General features: G+C 38.4%; 1 protein-coding gene across 2 annotated transcripts in view; it reads right to left on the reverse strand.

Annotated features, from left to right (window-relative positions):
- Window positions 1–13,342, reverse strand: part of LOC107691278 (signal-induced proliferation-associated 1-like protein 2) — a 36,922-nt gene that overhangs the window by 9,493 nt on the left and 14,087 nt on the right. The window contains exons 9-17 of one of the 2 annotated variants that reach the window (XM_016489795.1): window positions 10,450–10,674; window positions 8,693–8,830; window positions 8,204–8,298; window positions 7,913–8,019; window positions 6,076–6,497; window positions 4,836–5,060; window positions 4,290–4,343; window positions 2,659–2,788; window positions 770–989 (exon numbers count right to left, since the gene is read on the reverse strand). In XM_016489795.1, coding sequence (XP_016345281.1) covers window positions 770–989; window positions 2,659–2,788; window positions 4,290–4,343; window positions 4,836–5,060; window positions 6,076–6,497; window positions 7,913–8,019; window positions 8,204–8,298; window positions 8,693–8,830; window positions 10,450–10,674 — 1,616 coding nt within the window. The remainder of the gene's footprint in view (window positions 1–769; window positions 990–2,658; window positions 2,789–4,289; window positions 4,344–4,835; window positions 5,061–6,075; window positions 6,498–7,912; window positions 8,020–8,203; window positions 8,299–8,692; window positions 8,831–10,449; window positions 10,675–13,342) is intronic. The other variant, XM_016489796.1, reaches the window with a different exon arrangement.

The following is a 13,342-nucleotide window of genomic DNA, read 5'->3' on the forward strand; positions in this document are numbered from 1 at the left end:
TATATATACAATTCTTTTGTAATAAGATCAATGGAAGCATTTTCCAAAAAAAGCCATTAAAAAAATTTCGACATTGTCTCAACAAACACTGACATAAAGTATCTTTTGCCGCTAGAAATGATTTCTCTTAAACACATGGGAAACATTGCTCTATTCACAATCATCTTTGTAATATTTCATTTTTTTCGCTTCGATGGAAACACATCTTACGTTAGCAATTGTGTACATATACGTTAAACTTCCCTTGAACACGCCTTCTGTTCAACTACGTCATGCTCCAGCTGTTTAACGCTTGAACACGTTCTGCTTTCAGTGACCAGTCCAGCACAGTTACACAAAAATCATGCTATTATAATGATTTTCCTATTACAGCACACTCTTCATCCTACTATCATATTTCAGTAGACGTATAATAGTATGATTAGCACTAAGTCTCTCAAGCATTAGCAGCAGATTTATAGTATCATTACTTGCTTCATTACTAAGTACAACATTAAAGTCTGCAGAGGATAAAATTACCGTAACAGGAAGGAATTTGGTGAGCTTTCCGAGGAGATGGAAAAATCTGTTATGAGCCAAAAAAAGCTCATTTATTCCATTATCATCAAGCATGTCTTAATGCTGGCAATCCGAGTGTTTACATTATATGTACAGCTGGTACTGTGATGCATTCTGGGATGAAGTGGACAGCATATTGTGGCCAGAACCGTGTGATCTTTAAAACAATGTTAGCATCACTGAGATGGTAACGACATCTGCGAACACTCACTTTTGAGCTGACTGGCAGCATGGTTAAGACACATGCGAGGTGGTAGGGTGCTGTGGTAGGGCAGGGCGCTGCTGAACAGGATGTCGTTGGGCACGGCCTGGTCCAGCATGGAGCTCCGAGAGCTCGCTAAAGACAGCGCCCTCCGGTGGCTGCTGCACAAGCTCTCGTCTGAGAGCGTCCGGTACAGGGAGCGGCGTGGAGACTGACCGACAAGTGGTATCTGAAATAACACAAAAAGCAGAGATAGAGGAGAAGGAGAGAGACGAATGGGATAGAAATGGAAGAAAACGGGTAACAGGAAGACAAAGAGAAAGTAGAGAGAGAGAGAGAGAGAGAGAGAGAGAGAGATTGAGTGGGAGAGGGGGAAGCGAAGATATTATTCATCAGAATATGATTATCTGAAAGGCTCTGCAATATTGTTAATAAAACAGCCATGGCAATAAAGCACATATCACTTAATTTAATTGTGGGAGAGAGGTGGGGGGTGCAGAGCAGGAGGAGGGTGAGCTAAGGGAACATGAGACTCAGCTGGGGACCAATCAGCAGTCAGAGTGAGTGACTGTGGGGCTGTGAGTCAGACCTATTAGAGTGATGGCGCTCTCATCAATAATGCAGGCACGATGGACACGGTCCTCACGGGGGGTCTACGGGCGGTGGGGGGGGGGCTCAAACAGACAATTAGAGACATGAACGTGACAGAGGAGCAGCAGACCTCAGAGATGGGCTGCTTATAATAGCCTACAGGAATTAGAGAAGAATTAATACTACACTGTAGAATTAATGTTTGTGCAGAGTGAGACTGCATGCAACAATGAAATATGAATTCCTATTTTATTAAATGTCACAACAACAATAATAATAATAATGGTATAAAACAATAATAATATCCTCATATTATCAGTAAATTTCATCTAATATCACTTGAAAATATTTCTATTAACAATTATTATTATTATTATTATCATCAACATTATTAGTATAATTAATATTAAGTCAACTAAGTTAGTTTTATTATTATCATTATCATTATTATTATCATCATAATTTAAGTTAACTGGAAATATGTTGTTCTTAATAATAACGTAATTATCGTTGTTATTGTTATTGCTGTTGTTGTTGATGTTATCATTATTTTGATTATTAATTATCATTATTATCATAATTTAAAAAATATTTTTATTATTGTAAGTTAACGGGAAAAATACCATTAATAATAATAATAATAATAATAACTTTTCCAACAGTTGGAAATGCTTATTCATAATAATGAACAAAATGCAATAAATAAATAAATTAAAGCTGTATACATTATGTATAAAATAGTTGTTTGTTGTTAGTTCATGATACCCAATGCATTAACTAATGTTAATTATAGTAGAGTGTTGCCTAAGAATTTCAAAATTTGGATTTTGTTTCAAATTAACACTTGTGAACGTATGCACTATGCCTTTGGCATTCTCACTGGGGGGTTTGTGAGGCATTATTCTTTGTAAAGCTGCTTTGGAACAATATGCATTGTGAAAAGTGCTATGCAAATGAAGTAAATTAAATCTTACAGTGAGACTAACACACAAGTAGAGTGTGTGGGCATATGCAGCTTTATAATCCACATTGCTGTGAGCAGATCAAGTGAGGAAAATGACTGATTGTTGTGACCTCATTTCCTCTAGACACTTCCATTAGTCAACCAAATGGTTGTTACCCAGGCTGCTGACTGGTTAGTTGATTTGCTTGGCATTGTAACACATCAGTGAATAATGTGTTTAGTGCAAAACATGTTTAAAATGTATAATTCCTTTGTTTTTCAGTGTTGCTTTATGACATGTCCTAACTACTGCAGCACTTGCTCACTGAATTACTCATCCTCCAGGGCTCAGCTCTACACTCACCTTGCCAGGACCTGCCTGCCCCGGGGGACTGTCGGGTAGAAGCATCCTGAGGAAGGCCTCCTTAGAGAGCGTCTGGAGCTTCTCACCAGCACTGTTAACCACCTGGGATGGGTCTCTCAAATAGAGCCCCCTGAGAAAGACACATGGAGACAAAGAGGGAGAGGAAGGGCGAAAGAAAATGAAACAAGTTAGACAAGAAGAGAGACATTAGCAGCAGGTTTTGCTGTAGTATCAATCTAAAGTGAATTGTGCCTCCTTTGTATGGGTTGCTGTAGATTTAGGTTTCTCTTTGTAAAGGTGCTACAGTCAAAACATTCCAAGGACTACAAGGATGCAGCTTGTACAGTTGTGACGAAACACAGGTTTAAGGGCCACTGAGTAAGGAACAGCCTTCACACAGTCATGACTTGACTCATCAGGGAACAAATCAAAACAAATCACTGACTCATGGGAGCTAAAAGGAACAGTTCACCCAAAAATTTGTCATAGTTTAATTACACTTTTGTTGTTTCAAAACCATATTATGAATTCCTAGTGAATTTTTAAACAATATACAGGCCAGGCCCTTTTTAATATAACAAAACTGAATGAGGACTAGAAGTGTCAAGTTTCAAAATGACAGAAAGCACTAAGACAGGATCATAAAAATGTTCTCACACACCATTTCTTGTCTCTTTAAGTCTTTCGATGCCATACAAAAGCTTTATGTGAGGAATAGTGTTAATTACGTTAATGAAAACTGTGATGGAAAATGTCCGTTGACAAGCTTTATTCCCGTGACTAAAATGAGATGATGATGAGATGACAATAAGGTCAATAAACGATAACTGTGACTATATCAACATGCAATATTGTTGATGATAAAAGACGAGACTAAAATGTATCTTAAAAACAATAAAAACTATACAAAAATCTATTATTTTCATCGAAAAAAGGAGACAAAATATAATTGTGGACTGCGGTAAGTGCCTCTACTACTACTAATTTTTTTATCAGTTTAGCCATTATACAGCATGACAAAAATGTGACCAAGTTTTCACTGACTAAAACTAGACTAAAATGCTTAGACATTTAGTCGACTAAATTTTGACTAAACAAAAACAGGCCAAGGTTGACTAAATATGAGAACTAAAAAGTACATTTGACACAGGACTAAGACTAATTTAAAAGACTAAGACTAAATTAAAAACTGCTGACAAAATGAACACTAGTGAGGAACATACCAAAATTTAATATTTTAATATACTGACACTCTCCTCAGCAGAGTAACAATGTCTGATTCATGAATAACTGAGTCAGATCTTTTCAATGAATTACTTGATGTAGTTCACCAAACAGGTCTGAATTATTTGTTCAGCTTGCTGACTAAATCTCCAGTTGCAGCTCACTAAAGGGGAAGATAATCAGTGAATAATGACTTAAATTGCCTGTTCTTCACATGAAACTATCACGTAACTGAAATAAAATTGCATAGGCTACTTTTTTTCCAATTACATAAGGATGAGTAAATTATATCAGAATTATTTGTGCGTGAACTGTCCCTTTAAGGGAGAAGATAGTGCCATTTTTACAGGACAAGAGGGAAGGAACAACACAGTGAACAATTCAGGGCCAGGTAATGATCCAAATACCTTGATTTCCTCAACAGTGTCTTAAGGAGTAAAGACAACAAAGCCTCTGACCGACTGAGGTGGCAACAAAGAGGGAAAAAATGATTACAAAGAGCTTTGAATCAATTCAGTGTCCCTTTTGTTTTTAAACCCGACACAAGGGAAATATGAATTTCCATCAAATATGATCTGCGTCAGGAAAACGTCAGCATCCCCTGGTGAGCTTGTCAATCAAATCAAGTCTCTGCTTTAATCATCAGAGAAACATTTACCAGGCCTTCCGTCTGATAATGTGAAGTGGCAGGTGTCAAGTAGATTCTGTCTGGATTCTGTTCGATGGAGGTTATATAATATGTCTGTTGACATCGATCATCTCTTAGATGCTGCTAGCAAGAGATGTGTTACTGACCTAAAAGGTTTTCCGAATGTCATTGCTATGCAGTGTTACCCGGTCAATGCATTCGTTAAACAAAAAAAGCAACATAATTGAAGTGATTTAATCACACTATGAATACTTCACTAGCTCCAATGTTACATAAGATACATGAAACATTAAGTGCTACTTACCTAAAGTCTCTTGCTTGCCCTTGCTCCTCCAGTAAGTGGTCATTTTCTCCTTTCTTCCAGCCAGTCAAATATTTCTCGGCATGTGACTGGCAGCTAAGCGAGTGCTTCTCCCGCCCTCCCATTGGAGTGGTGTCCGTAGGAGAGATAATGTAGATTTTAGAGGGGTCAATGGAGCTGGAGTTCTTCGAACAGCGTTCAGAGGGGCTTCCAGAATGATGAGAACCACTGGGGCGGGGGGGAAAGGGACCAAAATGAAACCAACAACTAATTAAATAACTGATTTATCATGTAATAATGTTGTCTGCCTTAGTAAAAACCATTAATTATCAGGTTTTAAGAGCATTCTTGTCAAGGCATGAACATGGGAAAAATAAAATTGACTGCTGAAACAGCAATAAACAGTACAGCTGTTTCCATTTTGCCTCCTGCACAGCCAGTATTATTTTAGTATTATTTATAAACTATTATAGTACTATAGCTTTTCTTTTAATATATTCATTTTAAAATTAGTTTTAGTAATTTTAGTATGTTTTTGTCATTTTATTCATTTTTATACATTCATTCATTCATCTAACATTTCTATTTTATTTTAGATTTCAATTAAAGAAAATGACTTTGAATAGTTAACAATAACAACACTGCACAACAACATGCTTCTGTTATGTTATTAAACCAACTCCATAGAACAGTCCAAGAGTCCAACTTGAGAAGATAAAAAAAAAAATGGTGGAAATCGCTGCAGGGCTGATGAGATGATGTTTGGCTGTTTGTGTCAAATCACCTCATCTCTGCAAACTCAGATCGTTAGCAAGCTCTCCATCTGTGTCTGTCTGTGTTCAGACCCGTAAAAACAAAGCTGAATGCAGAAGCACCTTTTTATTGTATAACTGACCTAAGTTTGTCAAGTTGATCCACAAGAACAAGACATGCTGTTCGCTTCTTTGAAAGCATTATATGCCAGAATAGAATGAAAAGATCTTATGCTTTCATTGTTTTTAATTCAGTCAACTAAATTTTGTTGATATTTGTTTAATATTTGGCTCTTAATGTTACTTCCAAGTTAACATTCTTACAGAAGGCCAGTGTAATTGTGGACATCCTACTAAATGTGCGCAGCTGCAGAAAATGAAAGCAAAATATTAAAGAACTAAGCAGTTGTTGATAAGTAATCAAGCATGATCCAAACCTTAAAAAATGTTCAAAAATCTATAATAATTTTCCACTCTCCTTCTCAGCTCACCTCGAAAGTGAAGAGATCTCACTCAGATCTCCAGTGCTGCCATCCGTGGTGTGCCCGGTGGGTGTAGCAGCAACATATCCTTGAGACAGGAACATCTTTGCCCTTCCTTCATCTGTCTCGCCATCCTCATGGTATTCCAGAGGCCACGGGAGTCCCGTCTCAACCCTCCCATCCCTCATCACCATCCGTGAGGGTCCCACCCCAGTCAGGGGCAGGGCAGGAGGTGGAGGGAGCATGCAGGGTGCTGTATCTATGCCACTGTCAGTGGACGCCCCCTTTATGTAGGTGAGGCCCAGGGACTCTGGATCCATTGGGTCTCCAGAACCAAAATGTTTCTCGTCACTGCCGCTAGAAGCATTGCTGGAGAGGGTGTTGTTACTGGAGTGGCTGGAGCAATGACTGTGGCAGCTCTTCTCAACAGTCTGGAAGATTATGGAAGATGACCAAGTGTTATATTAGTTTAAAAGTCTGGGGCTGGTAAGATTTTTAATGTTTCTTTATAAGAAGTCTCTTATGCTCACCAAGGCTGCAATTATTAATTTATTAACTTGCATTTATTAACCAAGGCTGCATTTATCAAAAATACAGTACAAACAGAAAAACACTTTTAAAATATTTCCAAGTTAAAAATTAAAAAAAAAGATTACTAGCGAGTGAAGATTGTTTTAAAGTAAATCCTACATTTTTTTTACATTAATTCAAATTTTTATTTTTTTTTATTGTTTTCTATTTAGTTTTTTATTCTGCTTTTTTTCTGTTTTTATGTCCTGAACTACATGAGCACTGAATACGAGGCAGGCAAACAATTTATCGAAATATGACATTTGTTTACTACTCTATGAAAATACAGCCCAACAAAAATGGATGAAGGAAGACCCCTGGAGCGGTGAAGTGCATTTAGTAGAGCAATAACAGCAACAGATAAAAGAACCAGCGTTGCACCATTACCACCTAATGTAACCAATCTCATGGAAAATGAATAATTGATTATTCTGTTAAATTGCATCGTCTAAATTTAAGCCCTTTCAAATGAATTGAAAGTGGATGATTTTTAAACTTTAATGCATGGTTTGCTTTGGAAGATCTACTATGGTGCACTATTTCCAAATGTCCCCTCTGGCTAAAGACAATGTGGTCAATACACTACTGCAAAACGCTGTCAGTTCTGTGAATCATGCAATGGAGGAATGTAGGGCTTTGCAGAAGTAATATGAGATAAACATGACCCACGAATTTACTTCTTGCCCTTAGCATCAGCATCGGCTGCGAGCAGCAAGGGTAGGATGACCTTTTCGCGCTTGATAAATCAGGTGGATTTGTACTTAACCTGATGCACAAGAGAGAATGTACAGTGTGGTGTCCTGTAACTGGCGTCCAGTTTCTTACGTCAATTCCCACAGGGATTGCATGACTGGATGGGACACTATGTGCCATCTGCCATAGATGTCAACACCCCCTTTTCTCCAAACCAGCGACCTCCCCTCCACAACCACCCAACCACATGGAGAAATGTGGTGCATTTGCAGTGCTGCCAACTACACGTTCCTGACTAATGAGGTCACTGCACCCATCAGCCACATATAAACACACAAACACTTGCACCGACACATGCATTCACTTAGCGTATGTTCCTGTTGCTGTACAGTGCAAGACATTTACTGTATCTTAAAGATATCCACACTCCAATAACCAACGTTAATATGCAAACTAGGAAATCGCTGTTTGGAAGGAATGTAGACAAGCAGAGTAATACAAGTCCCAGTGCTATTAAAAAATTATTAGTCCAATTAATTCAGAGGAATGGACAGTTTTATAGTTCATTTGATTGATCACTTACCCGAGGGAATTTACCAGGTGATTCTTTCGCCCCCTGTCTCTGTAGACCTCGGTTCAGGATCTTGGTGGATGGGATGTGCCATTTGGCTTCAGGAACACAAGGCGAACCTGGAAATCATCGCTGTACATTTAAATCTGGTTAATTTTAACCAAATTATTTATATAAAAAAACAGTTATTTAATGCAGCTTGGTAAATTCAATCAATTAAATTGGTAAATCAATTCTATAATTCATTTGAAACCAATCTAGTTGAATCTGCATTGGAGTTTGAGAAAAACAGGGCTTCCGTACCGGCAGATTGTGTCCTCTCCAGCTTGTGCTCCCTATCTCTGTGCCCATCTCCTTCTTTTTCTTCTGGTTGGTCGTGAAGGGCAGGTGATTGTGATCTATTGGACAAACAGAGTGCAAAGGTCCACAGGCATTATTCATTAGTGGTGTTTCAGTTTTACTATTCAAGCATATTGTATAAGCCTGATAAAAGCATTTCATATGGACTGAAAATGTGATATGATGATAACTGATCCTAGCATTGGTTGGGCGGGGAGGATGGACAGCTGATGTTCACATAGCTGGTCATGAAATATTAGTTCATAGTGGACATGACAGAAAAGAGGACATAGAATTACACTCCAATATCACTTCACTTGACTTCATCTTCTACCTAATTCTGTTTGCACCAAATCTCATATGATTAGACTCCTGCGATAATCTCTAAACCTGCTGGGCTCTGGGCTCTTTGGTTTCTGAGTTACAAGGCTGCTTCAAACAGAATCTCATTACCCATCATAACTGGCTTTCTGGGTCCATGTGCCGCAGGGACCAGGGTCACTGGAGGTTGATTGGTTACTGGGAGAACTGCAGTAGTGCTGGCCGGGATTTCCAGACGGACTCTGAACCATCTCGAAGTCCTGCAACACCCTGCAATGAGCAAACACAGGGCGAAGCTCATTAATCAAAACTCTGGTGGCAAAAGCAATGAGAGCGCTACAGCAAGACTCATTCATATTCTGGGCCGGAGGGAGGAAACACTGTCAAAAAAAAAGTGGTGGAGCAGATTCTATTCATAGCAGGACCCCGTGTTTCCAGGGCTGGGAACGTCTGCGCATTCCAGGGGGGGAAAAAGAGAAACATACTCCAAGAAGGAATGATAGTCCATGTGCAACACGGATCCCAGCAGAGGACGAGATGACAGCCTGGGTGAAGAGGCCACAAAGGTGTGTGCATTTCAGACAAGGTGAAGACACAAGCATGCAACACACAGTCGCTCAACTGCACAAGAAGACGCACATTATAAAGGGATCCCAACTCTACAGCACCAGAAAATCAAGTTCCCAATTAGCTCAACCTGAAAGGCGTCTCCTGAGAAATACGAAAGCACGAATCAATGCCACACCAGACTAAGACATAATCATTCTGTACTTTTTTCCTTCCTCTAATCCACAGGGTGGCATGTATCATCCTTAATAGCCTCTATGTGCTCGCTTTTGGGCTTTCCCAGCGGATATGTCAGCAGAGATGTGTCTGGATAATCAAAGATTACCGTTATGAATCAGTGTTTCTTAAAGTTCCTGTTGCTGAGCCCGATAAAAACCAGGTGTTACTTTTTGTTACCTGTCCTGACACATTCACAGTGGCGACCAAATACAGAATAACTTAATACTGAGATTATACTGAAAATACTGTATTTTCATCTCATTTAGGCTTAACATTTGAACTCCATTCAAACATATTTAGGGTAAATGTTTTTGGGTGAATGTGCCAAAAATGTCACATCACAACAAAAAAAAATCTCTCTCTCCCTATACACACATTATTTACATTTTACATCATTTCATATAAAATCACATTTGTGAAGCAGAATTGTAAATCTGATTTTTTAAAAAACTGGATTCATATATTACTATAGCAATCAGAATTAGATTTTTCTGCATTAAGGAGAATGGGAAGGGGGTATGTCAAAGAATACATCACATTTAATTTTGTTTTGAAGTGAAATGTGACCTGAACATTTCCAAAGGCAGTCCTCTATTTACAGAGATAATATGACAATTTAATAAATTTTCATTTGGTAATATGAGTCAGAAATTTTTTTGTCCTTTTATCTGACTTTAGGCATTTTTGCTTTAGCTGTCCATATAAAACCGATTTTCAGATCAATCAGCATTATAGAAAATCTGGGTATTATCTATTCTGAATATCATCAGAGACACAGACTAGAACAGAAAAGGCCTAGGGACGATATTGACATCTTTTTTTAAAGAAATCAATGCATTGCACGTGCCACATACACAAATGAACAGCTAAATCCTGGGTAAGGAAGACCCACATGCTGTAACAGGGATGATGGGATCAATTACACAAACCAAACCAATCAACTTTGTCTCATGCCTCCATGAGAATCGCTTCCCTATAGTTTCTCCTTACATAATCATGAGAGTTGGATCACAGTATGATACACAAGTGAAATTACAGGTATATACTGTATAAGTATGAAAGAGCAGCATATGCGTTTGGAATGACAAGCACATATCTCCTACCTGGAACCATCCTGGTACTTCTTATCAAAAGAAGTGCTACGTGAGATGGCAGCTTGGGCGTACTGGAACATCTGCTGGCTCGGGGAGGGTCGATCTGGACCCTGAGTGGGTGAAACCCGAGACAGCGGCAGCCCCTGGGGAACATGAGTCATCCTGTGCCAACCAGGCCCAGTACCAAGAGTCTTGTACTCCATGATGGGGACACGATACAGCTCTGAGGCACCTCTGAAAAACAGAGAGAGGAAAATTACCATGGGTTTTTAGACTTGCTACCATGTTTTTTTGGACATGTATTAAAGGAACATCATTGTGTTTAGAAATACTCTACCATTTAAAAGCTTTTGAAAGAAGCCTCTGAAATAAGCCTGCGTTTATTTGATCAAAAATACAGTAAAATCGCTTATATTGTGAAATAATACTCCAATTTAAAATAACATTTTCTGTTTTAATATATTTTAAAATTTAATTTCTTCCTGTGATGGCAAAGCTGAATTTTCAGCATCATTACGCAAGCCTTCAGTGTTACATGATCCTTCAGAAATAATTCTAAAATGCTGATTTGGTGCTTATGAAACATTTTTCATTAGGATCAATGTTACAAAAGTTGTTTCTCTTAATATTTTTGTGGAAACCGTGATACATTTTTTAAAGGAAGTTGAAAAGAACAATAATAATTTGAAACAAATCTTTTGTAATGTCTTCACTGTTACTTTTGATCAATTTAATGCATCCTTGCTGTATAAAATATTAATAACTGACCCATAACTTTTGAACAGTAGTGTATACACATGCATGGACATTACCACTGTATTACCATTTGATATCATCGCAGTTCTTTTTTACGCACATCACTCACAACAGCCCAACATTTTATTTTTGATAACTCAGGTGACTTATTTTGAACATGGTGAACAGTCGTAAAGTGATTTGTGTTTTCAGGTTGAGTCATTTGAACTTTTCTCTACAGGTAAACAAGAAGCAGAAAGCAGAAATTCCTGCTCCGATAAACAGGATGAGATTAATACTGTGCTTGGCATAACATACATCCAGCATTACTGTCATCGTTACCTGATTTCTCAGATACTGTATATAGGACATAAAAGTGCTTTGTGATAGGCGCCTAACCCAGTGTTTATCTTCACTTAGAACTTGCATTATATCAACAGCACAACATCTAATTATAGAAAAGCCTGCAGGGATTAATCACATCCATACTATAGATTAGCCTGATTTTTGGATCGATCGCTGTTTTTTTCCTCAAGTTAATTAGCCTTGAAATGGCTGAGAGGTTGAACTAAGCATTGTGGGGGCAGACCGCTCCTTCCAAAAGAATAAGGATTATCATGGCAGCTGAGTTAACAGGTCAGAGCACCCCCAACGGCGGGATCGCTTCCTTCACACTTCTGAGCTGACTGGATAACTCCCGGCTGTCGACGCTTATATACACACACAGAGGGGTGTAAAGGTCTAAGACCACAGTGAAAAGCATGGAGTTCAAAAACCTTTCTCCAGATGTAACCAAATACTAACACATTCTGAAATTCATGTTAATTTTTCTAATTCACATTTTCACTAATAACATAATTTGTATCAAATGAGAAAAATGCTAAATAGAAGCATTTTCTCCAGTGGTCTCAGGCTTTTGGACCCCACTGTATATAATTGTGAGCTGTATTTAGAGCCAGGCTATTTCTATGAATCCATTCCAATTTATTAATCTGGATTACATTTCTAGTCAGTCTAGTTAGCTAGTAAAATACCAAATTTAGTGTCAAGGGAACATCTTGTAAGTGAAATTGGCAGAATGTATTAAATAATAATCACCGCAGGGATGTTTGGCAAGAGAAAAGACACATAAGCAAATGAGATGACAAATGGTATCAGATAAATGATGCACTGTATTTTGCTGTGATTATCTGTGGCGTGTGTTATTAGAGAGGGAGAAACCAAAAGAACAAACAGAAAATGAACACAAGTTCGGCCTACGCCACCGGGATTCATTGTAGGTTAATCATGCGTTTCCGCATTCTAATCCACTCTGTTCCGACCACACGCACAGAACTGCTCCCAAAACAAGAAGCTCTGGTGATCTTCTTGAATGGAAAGCTGGAACCGCCGAGAGCTCTCAAGACAGATTCTCACAGCCTCTACAATAAGATACAGTTCTTCAAAAAAGTACTTCAGTGAAGAACACCACACTCTTGGACTCTCACACACAAATTCCTGGAATTGAGAAACGTCTTACAAACAAAGTGTTGTGAATGAAAAAAACACACTATTCATTTCAAGTTCAAGACATCTCTAAAGACTACAGACTTTAAGACAGACCAAGCTAGATTTTTAAAGAAATAGGAGTTGTTTTGTTGCTCTGAGTGGTTTTAATGCATTGCTATGCAGTGTCTAAGGTGATACAATTAGTTTTAGTGCACTGGTTTGCACTCAGTAGGGTGTTACAAGTTTAGAACAAATATTCTTGCTAAATACTTCTAAACTCACTGCTCTGATCTGTAACCAAATACAACCCTAACTTGTCCGGGCATGCTTCAGTTAACTATAGTTCTCTAGAAACGCTTGCCCAAGATACAGATATATAGAGCAGTTAAGTTCAACCAGAAGTGCAAGCAATCCTCTATAAATTTGTGTTTACAAAAAGCACAGAGTGCTTGATATCACTGCCTTTTATGCCTCACAGGGAGGCAATAAATGTCAATCCAGTTATTGACAGTCTTGAGGGTCACTTTAATCTCTGCCTTTAGATGTTCTTGGTAAAGCCCTCGGCTCTTCTGAAATAAGCAAACAGAACATGAGGCACATGTTCAACAAAGTTCAACAGGGTTCTAGGTCACTTTCTATTCAAGGACAGAACCCCCCCCCCCCCCAAAACAAAACACAC

The sequence above is a fragment of the Sinocyclocheilus anshuiensis genome, unplaced genomic scaffold (genome assembly GCF_001515605.1).
Source record: "Sinocyclocheilus anshuiensis isolate Anshui unplaced genomic scaffold, SAMN03320099.WGS_v1.1 scaffold1154, whole genome shotgun sequence".
NCBI classification, from domain to species: Eukaryota; Metazoa; Chordata; class Actinopteri; order Cypriniformes; family Cyprinidae; genus Sinocyclocheilus; species Sinocyclocheilus anshuiensis.